The sequence below is a fragment of the Gymnoscopelus microlampas genome, assembly GCF_963454915.1.
Source record: "Gymnoscopelus microlampas genome assembly, chromosome: 5".
Classification (NCBI taxonomy): Eukaryota; Metazoa; Chordata; class Actinopteri; order Myctophiformes; family Myctophidae; genus Gymnoscopelus; species Gymnoscopelus microlampas.
Genome location: NC_139942.1, coordinates 15,376,093 through 15,398,050, shown reverse-complemented (window position 1 = coordinate 15,398,050; position 21,958 = coordinate 15,376,093). Strand labels below are relative to the sequence as shown.

The 21,958-nt window shown below is 41.0% G+C and overlaps 1 protein-coding gene across 10 annotated transcripts in view; it reads left to right on the top strand.

The window, feature by feature from the left end:
* dlg1b (discs large MAGUK scaffold protein 1b) overlaps positions 1 to 21,958 on the top strand; it is a 170,612-nt gene that overhangs the window by 22,863 nt on the left and 125,791 nt on the right. For 8 of the 10 annotated variants that reach the window (XM_084058401.1, XM_084058407.1, XM_084058406.1 and 5 more), the window contains exons 3-4: positions 14,690 to 14,856; positions 18,540 to 18,617. In XM_084058401.1, coding sequence (XP_083914527.1) covers positions 14,690 to 14,856; positions 18,540 to 18,617 — 245 coding nt within the window. The remainder of the gene's footprint in view (positions 1 to 14,689; positions 14,857 to 18,539; positions 18,618 to 21,958) is intronic. The other 2 variants (XM_084058405.1, XM_084058410.1) reach the window with 1 other exon arrangement.

The window sequence follows — 21,958 nt, the reverse complement described above, 5'->3', positions numbered from 1 at the left end:
TCTCTCACGCAGTCACACACTCACACACCCACACAGTCACACAGCGTGTAATGTACTGTAACCGTATATCCCACAATTCCACAGGGTTCTTCTTTTCACTGGCCATCAATCCAGCGTTGTGTTTAAGGTCAGCGCTCACCCACAGTCTCCTGAGGACACACACACACACACACACACACACACACACACACACACACACACACACACACACACACACACACACACACATGAGACTAACTGCTTCCCTGGCTTGTGTGTGTGTGTGTGTGTGTGTGTGTGTGTGTGTGTGTGTGTGTGTGTGTGTGTGTGTGTGTGTGTACAGTATGCGTGTGTGTGTGTGTGTGTGTGTCTATGTCGTCATAGGGGTGTAGCAAATCGACACTGTATGAACGTCCACACCTATTCTAGGCCTAATACTAATAATTAGGCTGTAGGCATTATATCAAAGCCACGTATTTTACTTTTGCTAGCTCCCCGTTTTGTACCCATTTCACCTTGATACAAATGATGTGTCTCCATTATGATTCCGATGTATGAATTGAGATTTCTAAAAGATTTGGGGAAACTTATACAAAACAAAATATACACTACGGCTACCTTGTTCAGAGGTTTGAAGTGTGTGTGTGTGTGTGTGTGTGTGTGTGTGTGTGTGTGTGTGTGTGTGTGTGTGTGTGTGTGTGTGTGTGTGTGTGTGTGTGTGTGTGTGTGTGTGTGTGTGTGTGTGTGTGTGTGTGTGTGTGTGTGTGTGTGTGTGTGTGTGTGTGTGTGTGTGTGTGTGTGCGTGCGCGGTATGTACATGTTGAGCAGAAGCTGTGTGTGTCCATGGACGTACCCGTACTATGTTGAATAAAAGTGGTGTGTGTGATGTGTATTTGCATGTTCTCCGTGCTGTGTTGCAGTCTTAACTTCACGTGGAACTGCTCCAGTTGAAAGAAGAGCTGCTGTGCATAGTGCTGTCCTGCAGACATATAGCATGTGTTATGATAATAGGATCATAACGTGTGGGGTCATAATCCTTACACTAGAATCTAGATCACATGCTTTGTGGGAGTGTCCTTTATATTCCAGCAGAGCTCTGTGTCACCGTTTGGCTCGACGATTTCATCGTCATGCGAATAATCACAAGATTAACGATTTAATTTATTTTTTGGCATTGAACTTTGTAACATACATACTATATATAAAAATGTTAAGGCTTCTTCGTAAACAAATATTGCACAGGGCAGATATGACGAATAACTTAAATATACAAGAAAGACATGACTGACAATGACTGGTAGGCCTACATATAATCATTGATTATATAATATATTATATTGATTATTAATCAACTATATAATATACAAAACAGACCAAATACTAGATTTTACACATCCAAAATCTTCTTAAATAGTTAAAATAGGCGTGTTGTGAGCTTGTAGATAGGCTATTTTCACCATTTCCCAACAGATTAATTTATATAGATTCATAGAAATGATTCTGACGATTATGCAAAAATATTATTATGTCAAACAATTGTGACCAGGCGATTATGTAATAATTGCGACAGGCCTTTGAGTGTCTGTAGCCCTATGTCAGTCTGTCTAACTCTAACCCTTTGTTCCGTCAGTCTGTCGTTCTGTCTGTCGCTCTGTCTGTGTCATTTAATTTGTCTGTGGCTCTCCCTGTCTTTCTGTCTGTCTCTCTGTCCTGACCATCTGTCTATGTCTCTCTCCTGTATCTCTCTTCTGTCGGTCACTCTGGCTGTCTCAACAATGTTATGTTACGATTCTACAAATGTCTTCTAAATCTCAACACTTTTCTGAACAACGTATGTTTCTATATCAGTGGTGCTCAAACGTTTTCATGTCAAGGACCCCCAAAATGATATGTATTTGGCCCCCATCTCAAAATATTTTGTTCCAGGGACCCCCAGAAGCAAATATTTGAGTTCAAAATGTTTGCTTTAAACATATATATATTCAAAGATTTGCACTAATTTTCATGATTTTTCATGTATATCTGCTATTTTTGAATAGCCAAAGTGTGAAATAATGCTTTTTAGCTCAAATCAAAAAATGACACAGATCCGTCCCAGGTCTTAATGGGTTAAATAAGGTACAAGGTAATTTACAAACAAAACGTCATTAACCAACAATTTCCAATAACATAACATGTAATATGATAAAAATGACAGACATGAGATAAAAATGGAGAGGAAAACCAAAACGGCACCTTTTCAACAGGAATGAGAACACAGGTGTTGAGCTTGGACCCTTTACTGTTCCATTTGGTTGCATTTGTTCACTCTCAGAGTTACCATTTTGCTGGGGACCCCCTGGAACCCCCTCAATGACCCCTGGGGGGTCCCTGGACCCCACTTTGAATACCATTGCTACAAGGAATCATGTCAGAAATCAAAGTAAAACTGTTGTGCAGTAACTGGTTTGTGTCGTTTACATATCATTGTCTCCGCCAGGAGACTATTGTTTTCGTTCCCGTCCTTCCGTGTGTCCACCAAGCTAACATTGGTCAAGCTTCACGTGACACGTGACAATATGTTGAAAGGGTGTGCTTTGATTGGCTAGCGAGACGCATGATGAAATAGAGACCTATAAATAGGCGTGTCACTTCCAAAGACCATTTATGTCTTTGGAAGTGAGGTAAGACACACCTATCCATCAGCCAAGCTAACATTGGTCAAGTGACACGTGACAATATGTAATATTGACAGGATTGATGGAGAGTATCTTTTCCTCTCCGTCCGTCTCTGTATATGTCCGTCTGAGAACACCCAACATTGGTCAAGCTGCATGTGACATCACAACATGTTATATAAATAGGTAAGACATGATCAATCAGGAACAGTACTTTCCATTACAAACTGAGAGTGATTTCCTTTGGTTAAAATAGCACGGGTCCGCTGACGGGTCCGCTGACTCAAGTCCTCCTGACACCTCAGGAGGACTTGAGTACCTGCTAACTGCCACACTACGGCTCCCATGAACTCTCTAGACCTGATGGTCAATGGGCAGGCCAGCACATGCCCAACACTATTTTTTTTTTACTTTCCCTTTTTACTACTGGCGGAGGAGACCTGTGCTCCGAGGAGCACATTTTTCTAGTTTGTTTTATTTTTATTTTAAGATTAAGGCTACTTATTGGTTTCACGGGTTTTCTCTTTTCTGAATCCAAAACTATTTTTAGCGGTTATTTACTTAAAGCAGTCGTGTATATTCTCAGTCCAGAGTCCAGGGGCCATTATGTATCCAGGGTGTGTACACATACTGTAACATAAGAATGACAGTCATATTATACCAGCTTGTGCCAAGCTAAAACCCTTGGAAAGTACCGTCGTGACTCTTGCATCTTACTAAACATTACAAAAAATATATATATTATTATATATTATATATATATTATACATTTTGTAATTTCATTTTCTTTTTTTGATGGCTAAAGTTACAGGAGTTTTTACTTTATGGTGTTTGTGATATGAAATGTAAGCTTATCATGATCACAGTACACATTATCATGTCTTCAGTCATATTCAATGGCTTTTTTTTAAAAACTAACTGCAGTCACTTTCAGTTCAGCACAGCTGAGGTGTGTGTGTCACTGTCCAGCTGACGCTCGTTGACACTCGTTAATGTTACTTGCATCGAAGCAGTTATGTTGTGTTTCTGCATCAGATAGAATGACACCTAATCTAAGATTCCATCAAAGCCGAGCATTTTTACACGACCCTTTCTGGTATTATATATTTTTTGTTTGAGCTGTTGGAAATAACTAGGCTACTTGGTTGTTAAAGTCCAGATGAAAACAATATGACCGAAATAATTTAGATAAAACTAATTGGGATTTTTTTTTAAATGAGATTTTTTTTAATTTTTTTTATAATTTTTATCCCGTAGTAGCCCTACACTAGCGCTACACCAGTCCCCCACAGCCAGGGAGGCTGTTTATTTCCGACTGAATATAAGCCAGCTTGCTCCACAAGCTCGTAAAAGTGTTGCCGAGCATAACTCTACACATAGAATGGTATGTATGGATGCTGCTAGCTGACTATGTGAACCAACGGGACACAGGAGGAAAAAAAAAACACTTTATCTCTGTACGTCGGTCCACTCTGGTTGCGCACGTGCACCGTGACCTCCGGGGTCACGGCGAGCCCGGAGCAGATAAGGTCATCACACTTAACTCACCACACCTTCAAAGGCCCCGTGATGTCATAGATTAAGTGGGAGCGCAGCCTGTGTAGTACTAATCTGGTTTACTGTTGCAGTGTGAGTGACATTACAGCAGCGACTTAACAGGGATAAGCACCAGATAGTTTTTATGAATCCCCCCCTCGACCTCTAATGTGAGTTCTGACTACACAGCTGAAAATACACACTCGCCATAGCGGGCTACTCGATACGACTTCAAAACAATGTCACGATTTTTTTAAACGTTTGCCTCGATGTGATTGATGAATTATTTATTTTCTTATATAGCGAAAATGGCGGATCTACAAGCTCACAACGCATCGAGCTTGTAGACCAGCTGTTGTTGTACACCACCATTGTACAAACGAAGTATAACACAGGGTTAAGTGGTTCATCAGACTCATTGATATATTAGATTATAAAGGAATCTATTTAAATGTATTGATTCATTAATATTATAAGCAATTAACACATTGCCTGTCAAAGACGTTTTAAAACGTCATATCAGCAAAGATTTGCTGCTCCATTCACTTCCTGGTTAAAGAATTTGGGAAATATATGTATCTCGGCTCCTGCGTTTTACTATGTATTTTTGGCAAGACATGCTATTTTCAACGGGGTATAACAAGCGAACGGGAGTTTCGCTTGTAGCCTGCAGCCTGTTTTAGAGAACCCCTGGCAGTGAATGTGTTAGAAGAAATGTATAAAAAAAGAAAAACCTGCTTCTCGATTCATCGATTAATCCATAAAAGTCGGACATACCAGCCCGGACGAAAACTTTATTAGTCATTTTGTATTTTAAAACAAATTAACGGACGCCAAGGGGTTAACCTACATGAGCAAGATTAAGTCGGTTATTGGCTCTAAATATCGGCTTTGATATATTTAATGTTAATTGCCCGGCCGTATGGGCTTGCCCCCCAGGGGCTTGAAACAGCGGGGGTTCCAGCCGGCCACCAGCCGGCCATATTTTGTGATAGTTTGTGTTGTGTGTGGTTGTTAGTTTCTATCAGCGTTTCATGTGTATTTTATGTGTCTAAAACCCTTGACCTTTTGTTAAAAGCTGCATGTCGACAGTACATACAATATGACTTTGACTCTAGTGGGTGCTGCCAGGAGAGACGGAATAAGACTGTCTAAGTTGGTCCTGGAATGGTGTAAATGCGTGTGTGTGTGTGTGTGTGTGTGCATGCCTGAGGGTGTGTGTGTGTGTGTGTATTTGTATTACTATACTTGTGAGCAGGGTTGCCAGATCTTCTTATTATAATTTCCCCGCAAGATTTTATTTGAAAATAGCCGATCTACAAGCTCACAACGCGTCGCATCGCGACACGTTATGAGCTTGTAGATCTGCTATTTTCAAATAGCTGATGTATATGTTAAAGTGCTCGCTTCTTTTGGGCTGGTTCTCCTAGACCTGGCTGCTTGTTTCTCTCTCTGAATCTGGCAACACTGCTTGTGAGGGCCAAACAAGTATAGTAGAATGGACCCTTCGCTAAGCCCCACCCACTCCACTCTGTGACTGGTGGTGCGGAGTTAGTCACACCCAGGCCTGGCAGCGCCTGGCAAACTTTGCTTCTCACCCATTGACTTGCATGTTAAATGACGGCTTTTCCCCTTAAAAATAATCGATCATTTCAGTAGCAAGAGCTTCAAAATCTCTTCTAAATCTAGTCAACAAGGCCTGCAGTAGGCTATGCACTGGACAAATGTGCATGACATTATTTCAATAAACTAAAAACACGGGAAATGTTAGAGGGAGTAATAGCCATGGATACACGACGGTCGACTGTCTCGACCGTCATGGATGAACTTCAACCTGGTGTTTGCACTGTCTCCATTTACGGCCCGTACATCTACAGAAACGTTCATATTTCAAATATAAAGTGCTTATCCCATGGCCACGGATGTTACATTTATGTACGGGTTCTCAAAAGTACCCGTATCATCCGTATTGTTCAATAAAAAGCATTTTAATCTGATCGGTGGCCATTTTCTCCATATGCGTTCAACTGAGCGACCCTATCGGTTGGTAGGTGTATTGCACTCTGATACATTATAACTATATGATAAAATGGCCACCGATCGGATTAAAATGCTTTTTATTGAACAACACAGAATATACGGGTACTTTTGAGAGTCCCGTGCATAATTTTAACATCCGTGGCCATAGCATAAGCAATTTATATTTTGAAATCTGAACGTTTATATAGATGTACGGACCGTAAATGGAGAAAGTGCAAACACCAGGTTGAAGTTGATCCATGACTGTAACAGGAGTTTTCATGTACCGCATGGTAAGACTACAGTAGCAGTTCATAAATAGATGAACAAATGAATGAATATACTTTAACGTGCGGAATTCGAAACAGGCAGCGCTGGGATTCTGAATTGTGTTACGATTACGGTGATTAGTGTCATTGACATCACCTGGGCGAGTGAGTCGTGTAACTTTCCCAACGTTAAGCTGTGTTCAACAACTCAGGCACAGCCATAGCCTTCCAGTTTAAGCGCAGATTTCAGCTTGGGAAGAGAACCCTCCAGTTGTGGATAAGTGGAATCTGTTGCTGGTTCATAGTCACCATTGCGTTATCGTGGTATTCCTGTTCTTGCTATTATGTTGCAAATGATTGTGTGTGTGTGTGCGGGCGAAATAACATTGACAGCTATGGCAGGTGACGAAAGTTTGCCAGACCTGTGCCAGGCTAACAACGGTTGCTAAGCTGGCATTGGACAATCGCTTTTGGGGTGGGGTTTAGCGAAGGGTCCATTGGAGAAGTAGACATTGTGAGGAACACTTTCCTGGTTCTCGCAAGACAAATGATTGTTTTCTGGTTAAAACATATCTATAGGATTAGAGATTAGAGTACGTGTTAGAGTTATGCCTGATTTATACCCGTGTCGTACAAAATAGCTGATCTGCAGTACATGCTCACAACGCATCGCGCAGAGACGTGTTGTGAGCGAGTGTAGATCAGCTATTTTCCGACTATTTTTGTCTTCAATGGCATCCTAACATTGTGACGTCACAAGAAGTATAGTAACGTTTACACACGCGCGTGCGTGTGTGTGTGTGTGTGTGGCCTGTTTAAAGTGTCCTGGCTGTACAGTGCAGACTCAGGGAATCACCCTGGCAGCCTGCTGTGTGTGTGTGTGTATTATGAAAACATTTATTCTAATGAGGTTATTTCCAGCTCTGTCATCCAATCCGCATCCAGCAGAGTCAGCCTCTCTCCCTCTCTCTCTCCCTCTCCCTCTCTCTCTCTCTCTCTCTCTCTCTGAGTCCCTCTGCTACGCTGCACTAAATATGTACAGTAGCTTACAGTTAGGGATCGGACGAGTATCGTTCTTATCGTTGATCGTGGTAAAAAACACCCACAATCGCTGAGTTTTTAATTTATCATGAAATTGTTCACCGTCATACACTGGGATCAATTAACTTTAGCTGAGCTGCATATCCGGTACCACTTAAACCCTCTATACTTTCATATACTATTTTATTGATATTATAAGTTGTCATAAATGATTACAAACATGCATAACCACTGTTATAATGCCTTATAAGCGCATTATAATACATGAAAACGTGCGGGGCGGCCATAGCTGAATGGTTAGTGAGCCCGCCTAGGGAGCCAGAGGCCCTGGTTGGCCCAGGTTCGATTCCAGGCCAGGTCAGCATATGTGTCGATGAAATGAAATTTGTCCCTGAGCAAGACTCTTAACCCCTAATTGCTCACAGGTTCTCATTGGAAACAAGACCGCAAGGACTTTCATGAACGACCTGTTAAAAGGAATTATCCTTATCCTCATAATGCATTCTAGACCAAACCTTAATATACAGTCTTACCGTACAATGTCCTAAATATATATTTTATGAGTGTCAGTCCTATGTACAGTACCTACTGTATGTTCATATGTTCCTTATAATGGCCACATGTACTTCTTGACTGCCGATATCCTCCACAAAGGCAAATATCAGCCCGATATAGCCTATTGTCTGGCTGATATGTCTGAGGGGAGAGAACTTTTTTTTCTATAGATTTTTTTACAGCATCGCTGTAGGCCAAGCTGTTTAGAACAGGGTTTATGGGCGTTCTGTAAATCGTCTGTATGGGCGTTCTGTAAATCGTCTGTCGGGTGGATACCTCATATGTTCAAAACTGTTACTTTTCACGATTCAAATTCAAAAGTATCAGATCTACGAGCTCAAGGCGTGTCGCTTCGTGCCGCGTTTTGAGCTTCTGAGTAGATCTGATATTGTTGATTTTGTGTGACGCTGTAGTATGACAAGTAGGGCATTAATTTACCAAAAAAAAAACACGAAAGGTTTTAGAATATGGACATACTGTAAGAGCTTTCTGCCTGACAGCAACGACACGTTTAACTTCTCCCTTTATGTCCATGTCTCTCTGGTTTGGAGGCTTCCAAAGATAGTAAACCAGCTACTCTATGTGTGTGTGTAAGAAAGAGAGCGAGAGAGAGAGAGGTTTATGTGCTGATGTGTTCCCCTCATCGTAACTTTTTATGTCCAGGATCATCAGAGCCAACGTTCCTCCACTGTCACACCCTTCAGTGGATGGATGTATTCTTAGCGATGGCAGTTACTGTTGTAGGAGCGGCAAACCAGTACTAGTTGCTGTAGCAGCAAGACTAGTAGTATTGGTATTAGTTGTAGTAGTAGTTTAGTCCAGTTCTCCAAGTCCACAGAGTCAGGGGACCCCCAGGGGATCCTTTATGGAGTTCCAGGTGGTCGCCAGCAAAATTAGTTAAAAATAGGGGCATCAAACCCTATATTCATTAGATATTTGAAAATAGCAGATCTACATGCTCACAACGCGTCGCGAGCATGTAGATCTGCTATTTTCGAAACGTCTCTCTCAATTTTTGAATATGTTTTTGAAACGTGTTAACAACACACATCTTGTATGGGGGGGTCCCTGGCACAGCATTTATTCAGATGGAGGTCCAAAATACGTATTAACTCTTTACCTGCCATTGACGAGATTTCTCGTTTTTCTCCGCATGGCTCAGCCAGCCGTCGACGAGATTGACGAGATTTTTGAAAAAAATAAAAATTAAAAAAGATTTTTTTTTTCCAATTTTTTTTTTTTTTAATCACAAAGGAAGCAGGAGATAACGCGATGCGAAGATTTTCTGCTCGATTCACTTCAATGTTAAAAAATAAACGGAGACAAAATTCACAGTTTACCTATTTTTGCAATGTTATTCTCTGGCAGGGAAGGGGGGTAGATGTGTAAATACTCTGGCAGTTAAAGAGTTAATTTGGGGTTCCTCAACTTCCTTGACGTGAAAGTGTGTTGAGAACCACAGTTTTAGTCCGCTAGTTGGTATACTCTGCTGATATTACAGCGCTACCAACAGAGTCCGTTTGATACAGTAGAAATAACAGAAATATGTGCGTCTGCTCCGTGTATCTCTGTTTGTTTTGAAGGTACCGGTCTTGTGAAATTGTTGAATTTCATTTTTCTGTGCACACTCCTTTCATCTAGATCAGAGAAACGGAACACCTGCAAGAACCCCAGATAATTTCACAAATTGGTCGGTCCATGGCTGACAGTCCAAGGCAGTGATTCTGAAATCCTTTTCATTTCAAGGACCCCCCAGTTTATTATGCATTGGGCTATGGACCCCCATAACTCTTGAGAGTGTACAAATGGAACCAAATGGACCCTTGTGCATTGTCTTCAACTTTTTTGTGTCTTTTACATATCAATTGTTTCGGTTTTCTTTTAAGGTTTAGGTTACTTATTTGTCTTTGAGCCATTGGTTCCTCCACAGGCCTTTTTCCCGTATCCAAAACTGTTTCTAGTGGTTGTGTATTTAAAGCAGTCAGTCATGTATATTCCCAGTCCAGAGTCCAGGGGCCATTATGTATCCAGGGTGTGTACACATACAAATGCTGCCGGGCAAAACTCTACGCATAGAATGGTTTGTGTGAAAAGGAAACTTGACTAGGGCTGTAACCAGTGGTGTAAAGTAACTAAGTAAATTTTTTGGGTATTTGAGAATTTCCAATTTTAAGTACTTTTACTCCACTACATGTCAGAGGCAAATATTGTACTTTTATTCCACTACAATTATTTGAAAACGTATAGTTTCCAGTTACTTTGTAGATTTTGATTATTGTTACAAAACCTTTATTAACCACTTCAGGCCTATACTGTATATATTTCGGCCATTTCAAAATAGCCGTTCTACAAGCTCGCTATGATTGTGAGCTTGTAGATCTGCTAATTTAAAAATATATATATATACATTTGAAAACTTGTGAAATGGGACATTCTGCATCATTTCATTTCTACTTTTGGTACTTGAAGTACATTTTGATACCAAAACTTTTGTACTTTTACTCAAGTCAATTTTGAATTCCGGACTTTTACAGAGTATTTCTACATTGCAGTATTGATACTTTTTACTTAAAGGGATAGTTCATTTTTTCTATCGATTAGTCACCCCATGGAGACTTGAATTCATGGATATTTTTTTGTTTTTGTCGCATTCCTAAGCCAATAGTTTGATGACCAGCGGACCGGTTGGCAGCGGTTCCGGTAGTAGACACAAAGGAGAACCGCTGCCGGTCATCAAATTATTGCCTTAGGAATGAGACAAAAACAAAAAAATATCCCCAAAAAGTCTCCATGGGGTCGATCGATAGAAAAAAAAACATTTTGGGTTGAACTATCCCTTTAAGTAAAACAATGTAGTACTTTTTCCAACACTGGCTGTAACTATAGAATTATTTTCTTAGCAATTGCTCTATCGATTACATTTTTGATAGATGGAAGAATCAAACAACAGACACACATTGAGCAGGTCTGGAGTCAGTGTTGTCGTGTGTACCAGCACTCTGAAGCAAACACACGTTAGGTCAGTCGTTCTCAAACTTTTTTCATGTTAAGGTCCCCTAAATTAATGTAATGTATTTGGCCGCAGAGTAGACCCCCATCCGAAAAGATGTTGTGCCAAGGAGATACCCCCATACTTTGTGTTGATTTGTGTTGTTAAAATGCTAAGATTTGTTTTACCACAATGCAACGCATTGTGAGCTTGTAGATCGTATTTTTTTTCTCCAAATGGCTGAAATGTACTGTACATATGTATATATAGGGCTGAAGTGGGTAATATATACAAAAGTAGTAAAGTAAAAATACCTCAAAATTGTACTTAAGTACAGTACTTGAGTAAATGTACTTAGTTACTTTACACCACCTATTTCCTGCACAGCGTAAATACACGGTGCTTCCATTGAAAAACTATTCTAAACATACCCTGTGGGCCCTGGAGAAGGAAAAACCTTGGCGAACACACACAGAAGTCTAAGTGCCAAGTTGTTGTATGGACCAGAATGATCATGTGACCTTGGCGCCACGCGTCTCTGTCACCCGCTAAAGCGTCTAACAGCTGTGAGTGACCTTTTACACACACACACACACACACACACACACACACACACACACACACACACACACACACACACACACACACCCCTCATCCGGGCTGAGGCATAACTATGTATTGTTTACACTTTACCCAGGGTTATGCAATGACCAGGGTGTGTGAGAGTGTTAATTTGTGTGTGTGTGTGTACAGTGATTCTGTAGTTCAGTTATGTTTTATGCAACACTGTTCATAACATTTGAACCGTTTTATATATGTTGTTGCGGTTCTTATTCATTCATTCTGCCGTGAACCACTTTAAGGACCACTTCATCCATTTAACCCATTAAGACCTGAAGCCAATTCTACAAATGTCTTCTAAATCCTAACAGTATTCTGAAAAACGTATGTTTCTATATGAGTGGTTCTCAAACTTTTTCATGTCAAGGACACAAGGACAACAATATGTATTCAAAGATTTGCACACATTTTCACGATTAAAAAAATATAGCAGATCTACAAGCTCATAGCGCGGCACTCAGTGCCGCGCTATGAGCTTGTATATCTGCTATTTTTGAATAGCCAAAGTGTAAAATAATGCTTTTTAGCTCAAATGAAAAAGTGACACAGATGCGTTCCAGGTCTTAATGGGTTAATTATAATATGGTACCATTTACCAGTCTACTTATCGTGTGTCTCAGAGGAGGGCTGTGGACAGTTCAGAAACCTGCCTACCGGTGACATCATCGATAGGGAATCCAAGCTAATGGAAACTTGCAGTCTTTCCAATCCTGGAAAGTCGGCATGCTTTAATGGAAGCCATTGTTCTCGCGTTAATAAATCAAATATTGAGACATACTGTATGAGGGTTTTTCCACCCAACAGAGACATCATATGTCTCACTGACATAATGTTTGCTGAGATAATTGTATGATCACAGATCGGATATCAAAGTGGCCCCAATAGTGTCCTTTGGTTGTTAATCGGACGGTTACCATTTGGGATGTTTTGGGTTTTCGCTGGCCCATAGCCTGGAGGGAACGATTGCTCTGCGATGATTAAATCATAAAAATGACAGTCGTCATTGACCCATTTGGAGAAAAAAAAACATTCGAGAATTTAGGTCCTTGGCCTGCTGTCAGTGAGTGTGCGCAGGAAATATGACCGTCAGCGGACAGAAACACACACACACACACACACACACTCACACTCACACTCACACTCACACTCACACACTCACATACACACTCGCACACACACACACACACACACACACACACACACACACACACACACACCTTGAAAATAAGACAACCACTATGCCACACTAAATGGAACAGAGCCTTAATTACTATCATTGGTAACACACACACACACACACACACACACACACACACACACACACACACACACACACACACACACAGCCAGAGCAAATGCATCTCCGGGCGGAGATAAGAATCTGAATGGTAGCCGAGCTGAGGATTAGCGGTTATTAGAAAAAAGCATGATTAAGATTTATACCTATTGCTCACCGGTGTCATGCACCTAAAATGGTAGATCTACAAGCTTCACAACGTATCAATGCGTGACACGTTGTGAGCTTGTGGACCTGCTATTTTAGACATGTGAAACTGTCATGCGGCAAAAAGTACGATGAACTATAAATCGTCTGTCGGTTGTAAACCTCATATGTCGGTAATCTTTCAGGATTTATTTTTATTTTTGTACGGCAGATCTGCAAGCTCACAACGTGTCACATCACGACGTGTTGTGAGCTTGTATCGTCACAACACTCTTGTACCATTAAGCATACATTTTTGTAGCCAAAATCCCATTGTTCAGATACATCATATATTTTAAATGGACTGTATTTAGCGCGTTTCTCCAATGCACTTTACAATGTACTCCACACACACTTTCACACACCGACGGAGGAGGAAACCCTGCAAGGCACCAACCTGCTCATCGGGAGCAATAGGCTCTATGCACAGCAGCCATATTGGAAAGAAATTGGGCCTCTTCTTACCTCCTTCACAGGTGTTACCAATGATACTAATGAAGGGCTCTGTTCCATTCTGGTCAGGGTGCTGATAACGTGCATGTTGGCTCACTAGAAACACTCCATTTTGGTTCCCAAATGGCCCCTTATGGTGGGTGTCTAACTCTGAGAGTGTACAAATGGAACCAAATGGACCCGTAAGGGTCCATTTGGTTCCATTTGTACACTCTCAGAGTTATGGGGTCCTTGAAAATAAGACAACCACTATGCCACACTAAATGGAACAGAGCCTTAATTACTATCATTGGTAACACCTGCGAAGGAAGTAAGGAAGGGGCCCAATTCATTCCCAATATGGCTGCTGTGCATAGAGCCTATTAGGGGTTCAGTGTCTTGCTCGAGGACACTTCCAACTGGGAACCTTCCGTTTTCCCTGAGCTGCTGTAGCCCGCATATATAGTGTGGGGGACACAAAAGTGTACGCCCAATAACGTGTCTGATGATACGAAATGGTGTGTTTGACTTCACCGGCATATAGTTGTGCATTTCGTGACAGAAATACACAGAAGACATAGGGTATTATTTCGCCCCACAGTATAGAAATATGATCTCCTCACACCAGAACAATGGGATTCAGGTTTTAAATTGGAGAATTTTCTCTTTAACGCATTAAAACCAGGAAAGCATCTGTGTCATTTTAGATTTGTATGTTTTTAATGCAAACATTTTAACTCAAATCTTTGCGTCTGGGAGTCCCTGGAACAAAATATTTTGAGATGGGGGTCCGCGGCCAAATACATATCCTTTTGGGGGTCCTTGACATGAAAAAGTTTGAGAAACACTGATAAAGAAACATATTTTTTTTCAGATTTAGAAAGATTTAGAAGACATTTGTAGAATAGAATTGTAGGCCTCAGGTCTTAATGGGTTAAAGGACACGACACTGCTGTTGATGGACATGATGATAACTGTTGTGAGCATTGACAGTGTGACCATTCTTTTACAATTATTTTGCATAGATAACCGTATATCGTCAATTTACCATGATTCATTATGCATATCGTTGACTCAAAATCTCCCTGTCTTCTCTCATTGGCCGCAGATATCCAGGAATTCTACGAAGTGACCTTATTGGACAGTCATAAATGGGTGGAGTCTTCCATAAAGGGGGCGGACCCCATGCCGCCCGTCAACCTGTGGGACTTCTCCAGCCTGCAGAGCACAACGGTGACGTCCGACACGCTGCCCAGCCTTAGCACCAGCATAGAGGTAGGACTCACTCCAATCTGATGGACGTTTGTTGAATTTAGAGACCGGAGATAAAGTTGCATTTATAGAAATTGAGTATCACGCTAAATTTAGAATCATTGGGATGATGTCATTGGGATGATGAAGATATCTGTTCAAGAGTACTTTATCTGTTCAATTGATAACAAAAAAAAGAGTACTTTATCTGTTCTAGATACGTTTTTAAGTTCTTGATTCAGTGTGTAGATATTTGATACTCATTTTATCAGACACGCCCCCTTCCTTTTTAATAAAAATACATTGTAACTTCGAACTTCATTTTAACCATTTAGAGGAGTTGAAAATTGAAGAATTGAGAATTGAAAATGCCCGTTCTTGGTTCTGGTCACATATATTTTCCTTCTGATGCGTGAGGGGGCAGTGTTTTTTCTATTGGTTTTTTCATTTATTTTATTTTATTCAACTTTTATTCAACTTTTATTTATGTTCACAAAAAGCTATATAGACAATTAATACAAAAAGTATTTGAAAAAAACACGGCCACCTCACACATTAGAAGGACAATATCAGTCACAAGAACCAAGGACATGTGCTTTCAATGAATCTATCATGAATGAAAAAAAAAATGTTTAAAGTTACAATTGCTTTGTATAGGAAGGAGGTGTGTTTGATAAAATGAATGTCAAATATCTATATAGTGAATCAAGCAACTTAAAAACTGTCCGGGGTGCTCACAAAAGCCAGAGTGGACCGACCTTAAAATGACCCAGAAGTGTTTTAAAGTGAAATACCCCTTTAAGTATTTCATGCTAAGTTTTTATTAGGCTATTATTATTATTATTTTTGTTTTAAAGGATGTTAGGAGAGCTACCACTTGTCCAGGCAGTGTTGTTTGTGTCTCTCTGTGTGTGAAGCGCCGTCCAGCGGCCATGTTCTGCGCTCAACCATCATGCTCTCCTCCTCCACACAATACTTTTGACGAGCCGTGGAATGTCATTCCCAACTTCAAAAGTATTTTTCTGTGAAACGTTGAAACATTCCCCAACAGCTGCGTTTGGTTTATTTTTTGATTTATTTCTTTGTTATTTTTGGAGGCTGTACGATGACACGGGTTGTGTTGACGGTTCAATCATTGCATTTTCCACGCCGCATTCCCTTATCGGCCGTTTAACATGCGAGGCATTTAGCCCAAGTTGTTCTGATGACACAAATGCACAACAGCTGTGGGGATTCAATGCCTTGCTCATGGACACGCTGACATAACGCATGAGTACTGGACATTTCCTTTCCAAAGTCTGTGTGTGTGTGTGTGTGTGTGTGTGGGGGGGTTAGGATTCAGTGTCGTTCCCCATGTGGAATATGATCAAGATGGTCCATGCTGACAGGTACATTCAACTAAAGTGTCCTTTAAACCAGTGGTTCTCAAACCTTTTCATGTCAAGGACCCCCAAATTGATATGTATTTGGCTGAATGTATTTGGATGTTGGAAAATAAATTAAAATAATTCAAGATTTCCCAAACATTTTCAATATTTTTCAAAACATGTTCAAAAATAGCAGATGTACCAGCTTGCAACGCGGCACTAAGTGACACCCTGTGACCTTGTATATCTGCTATTTTTTAATAGCCAACATATAAATGGATAAAGTCGTTGTGATGCTATATTAGCACATTTTTGCCGGAACACCCCCCCCTCCCTCCCCCCAAGGACCCCTGGGGGGGTCCATACTGCTTTAAACCATCAGTATGTTTCTCAGTTGAAGGTGTAGTTTGGTAGGCCAAAGTGCTGCAGGGCTGCATGCTGCTGCAGGGCGTGTCAGAGAGTGTGAGTGTGAGTGGACACCCTGAGACTTATTATCGATTACACTTTACAGAGTAGCAGAGAATATACTGCAGTGCTTCAGTGTGTGTGTGTGTGTGTGTGTGTGTGTGTGTGTGTGTGTGTGTGTGTGTGATTTTTGAGAGAGATTGTGCATGAGTGTGTTAAGAGGCAGTGAAGGTGAAGGCTCATGGCGATGTGTGAAATGAATGTGTGATGAGCGCAGACCTCCACAGAGGGTCTGCGGAGGTCCGACACTGAGAATTCTCTAAACACGAAATTCTGCGGTGACCTCCGTAGATGCCACTTCAGAGGTTATGATTGGTTACCGGGTTGCCAGAGTAATGCTGGGCAGTATATCAATATTATACCGATATTGTGATATGACACTGGATATCGTATTATCATCATAATGGCACAAGTGTTGTTTTTTCCTGGGTTTAATCACTTTGTCCTTATTTTATGCTTATAAAAATATGTCAAACATTAAAATAGATTGTACGGTCATGATACAGTATTATCGTCACAATATTGATATCAAGGTATTTGGTCAAAATATCATGATATTCCATATCCATATCGCCCAGCCTTAAAGGAATAGTTAACCCCCAAAATGACTTTTTTTTCTATTGATGATTACAAACCCCATGGAGACTTGAATTCATAGTTTTTTTTTTGTTTTTGTCGCATTAATTTGATGACCGGCGGAAAGATGCTCATGTCTCTGGTAGGAGACTCAAAATTGACACTTTGAGTCTCATACCGGAGCCGCCGCCGGTCATCAAATAATTGCCTTAGAGAGTGCGACAAAAACACACAAATCTCGATGAATTCAAGTCTCCATGGGGTTTTGTAATCGATAGAAGAAAAAGTCATTTTGGGGGTGAACTATCCCTTTAAGCCAGAGGAGAGCATGATCACCACACCACTGTCACACTTCCCATGCACAAAGAGCATACATTCACATAAAGTCCTGTGTTGTGTTAGGGTATAGTAACCACACCTGCAAAGAGTGCCTGCAAATGATACTTAAGAGTTCATTTGACCAGGTGGGTGGAGTTGACCACAACGGGACAATTCAGGTAGTGTCAGGTAAGCTGTGAATCATGAAAGATTCCCGCGATCCCGTCTCAACTTTCTAACATCTCATCATGCTATTATTGTTCCATTTGGGGGAAAACCCGCCCCTCAGGCAAAAAAACTAACAATAGTAAGTATTTAGGCTCAGTGGTGGAAAGTAACTAAGTACATTTAAGTAACATTTTGAAGAATTTGTACATTACTTGAGTATTTCCGATTTCCAATACTTCTACTCTATTACATCCCGGATATTGTACTTTTACTCCACTACATTTATATGAGAAATTAAGTTACTAGTTACTTTGTAGATTTTGATTGTTATTACAAAACCTACATTAACCACTTCAGCTCTGCATCCATTTCAGCCATTTGAAAATAGCCGATCTACAAGCCCACAATGCGTCGCGATGCGACGCATTGTGGGCTTGTAGATCTGTTATTTTCAAAAGATTTTTATACATTTGAAAACTTGAAATGGGATATTCTGCATAATGAGTTTGTTTAGTTTATACTTTTGGTACTTTAAGTACATTCTGATGCCAATAGTTTTGTACTTTTATTTTCAATTCCGGACTTTCACTTGTAACAGAGTATTTCTACATTGCAGTATTGATACTTTTACTTAAGCAAAGCAATCGAGTACTTTTTCCACCACTGTTTAGGCTACATATAGTGGTCATAGATACATAAAGTGTTTGTATTGAATCCCTTCTCCCTCTTTCTCCTCTTGTTTTCCCTTCTTTTCTGTTTGAATTTTATTTGTTCCGTTTTTTTTTTTTTTAAACACACTCGGTCGCATGGTAGACCGACTCGCCTCTCCTAAACGAAATACTGAACGTGCTGGCTCAGGGTAACCTGTCGCCCTGCGCTCACACACAACAAGTAAGTACCACCGAGCGCTCTCATTTGGTTGGTTGGTTGGTTGGGGGAGGAAGGTGGGGTGGCGGTCCTCCCACCTTTTTTTTTGCCGCATGCCCCATTCCGTCCTCATGTCGCTGGCCATAGCAGGGTCTGGGATTGGGGGGGGTGGGGGGGTGTATGAGTTTTGGGGGATGTTATGGTTCCTAGGTCAAGGGTCATGGTTGTTGGTTGTGCTTTCATTCATGTATGGACCTTGTCCGGTCAGGCCAGTACACCTCCTGTCCTTCAGCAATTTGCCCCTCCGGACTGACACGAAGCGTCCGGAGGAGAAGGAATGGACCAATATTTTTTTACACACACCCTTTGCTTGTGGTTCAAATTATCTAAAAATAGGGCCCAGGTTAAAAAATAATAGTAATAATAATAATACATTCTCATTATCCAACAGTGGGTTAGATGGCAGCAGACGTCAGTGTCTTGACGTAGAACATAGACGGAAACTGGATCCGGACGTTGGATGGAACAATGCATTAAAGTCAATGAGAGCCGTCTGGACAAGCTTATGAATTAACTATTTTTTAACCACTTGAACCCCAGCAACCATATTCTGCGGGGAACATTGGCTAAAAATAGCAGATCTACAAGAGAGTTGGTGTAGAGGGAAGAATGCAGTCCAAATACTGACCCAACTCGGGTCCGTTTTACGAGGTCTAGAGGGTTTAAGTGGTTGATTGCGAACTTCAGATAATTGGTTCTGGAAAATAAGAGAACACCCATCCATGTGTTGTTTTCTGATGTCTTGTTTTTACATTTCTGACTGGGCAGTATTCTCTCTGGCAGGTTGGTCAGTTTGTTAGGCTAGACAGCCCAATCAGAAACCTTACTATATATGCACATCGAAACGTTTGATATATCTTATTTTATTTTCCTGAACCCATTACGTAACAGAGATCGCAGTCATTGAAATATTGTGTTTATTCATTCATAAGCTTGTCTCTTTGACTTCAATGCATTCCATCAAACTTCTGGCCCCAGTTTGCTTCTCCGTGCCTGACGTACGCTGTCAAATCTGCCAGCTGGAATTGCTGGACCAAGAACTGTATCTGCCCTCTCCTTCTTTACATATCCTTGGGCTCTCATGAAGGCTGGAGTTGTACTGCACTTCCTGTACCTGAGGGTGGTGGCTGGTTTGCATTTAGGGTTCAGAATTATTTGTTTGGGGGGTAAGAGTAAGAGTCCAGCGGTACACAGATGCTGTACACTTTACCATGTGTGTTTTGATTTCATTCAGCCCTAACATAAATCATCCATTTATTAGTTGAGCCGTAAAGTGATTTGCATGTGTCCCATCCCATTGTCGGTGTATATAGACTTAAGTTTCAATGTCCAGAAATGTTGTTAGATTATATAGTTGAATAGCACTGTATTGGGATATAACTGAGTCTTAAGGAGTCATTTGGGGGGCAAGCACTGAAGGTGCAAGGCAGCCTTCCTTTTATCATTCTTTCTTCCACAGTTTTCTTGTTTTTTTTGTTTGTTTTGCACAATTGCTCAGCTGTTTTTTATGAAACTCTGGACGGTAAGGATTAATCTTGAAGTCCCAAGTCATGAAGCGTGTGGCTCAATTGAAGTCACATGTCACCGTGTTCAGGTCAGGTCACAAGTCCCAGATTTCAGGCATCAAGTCCTCAATAGGGGGCATGTTTTTAGTGTGTTTTAACTCACGTTTTTTATTCGTGGCTCTCAAGCTATCACGTTTTTTATTCGTGGCTCTCGAGCTATCATCTACCAAGCAATCTTTACTTCTCTTTGTTGGTTTACAGATGGTTGATATAGTTCGACATGGTTGAAATGGAGTCTTGATGTTTGCATGCGTTTCCAGACAGCAGCTTTTTTTGTGAGCGTGAAGTATTATTTTGTTCCCGATTCCATGATCGATCAATGTCGGCTCTTGCACGTGTGTATGTGATTGTGGTATATTTAAAAATGTATATCAGAGAATACATCTTGCATAAACGTTGGGGGAAAAAAATCAAGTAGTCCACCTCAAATATCAAGTAATTACAATTTTGAGTCCAAGTCACTCATCTCTGCTCCACGACAAGGCATATACTGTATCATATCCTGTAATAGATACAGATATTAAACTTTGCACACGTGTTTCTGCTTATGAGAGCATGATTGAACCTCAAAAGTGCGCTCCTTGGAGCACAAATTTCCGCCAGGCCGGGTTGCCTACCCAGGGCTGTGTGTCAGTCGTGGGGTGCAGCTGTCGGGACACGAGGAAGCTGCGGGGGCAAATAAGAGTTTGTACGACAGATGGCACAACTTGTTGCAGAAACGCAAGCGCTTTTGGAGGTGAGCTCTATGGAGGCCCCTCAACATGCAATTCCAGTGTGGGGATGCTTGGGGGTGCGTTCATAATACAAGCCATTTTTGTAAGAAATAAGCCATGCCAACAATTTTGTGAAAATGATTACAGGCACACGGTATGGAGTATGAAAACCAGGATATCGGACCCGGGTCCAAGCATCTACCACTGATATAAAGGGTTATCCCCTCTGTATGTGTCTATATCTATGACAGTAATGTATGTAGAATGTATATGATACTGTTTATCTTCGCTGTCAGAACCTTGTATTTTCAAATGTTTTTTTTCTCCCGCCATTTAATGCCCTACTTCGTCATACATGAGTGTCAAACTAAACAAGTGGAAATAGCCGATCTACAATGCGACGCATTGTGAGCTTGTATTTTCACTTATTTCTGAACATGTCCGTTCCATTTCCTGAAAAGTTAAGTTTTTTGGAACATATGAGGTTTTCACCTGACAGCAACGATATGTGGCAGTGTGTATGTTCAGCACAGGTGTGTGTATGTGTTGTGTGTCATGTTTAGATAACTACAGGCCATCCTACAGTACATTGGAGTGTTTCCAGTAGCCATCCAGAGGGGTTCAGTATCTCAACACCTCTACAGAACGGCACACTACTGTAAATGAGATAGCTGGCGCTGAAGTGCTTTCTGTCAGTGATGCAGTACATGTCCTCTATGATTTAGATATGATTTGCTTCATGGTTTTACATAAGAGACGAGCGCGGTAAGCAGAGCCTCTCTGATGATTTCACACAACAAAATATTCATACTACTCACACACGCCCACGGCTCTCTCTCTCTCTGTCACTCATCTCCCGCAATCTCCTACTTCTACGCTCTTAACCCATTTGGAATACAGTTGGGTCCAATAGCGCTAATTAGCATTTCTATGGCGCCTTTATCCAAAGCGCTTTACAGAGCGCTTTTTACATTCACACATTCACACACCGACGGCGGACGAAACCATTTAACCTAACGGCAGCAGC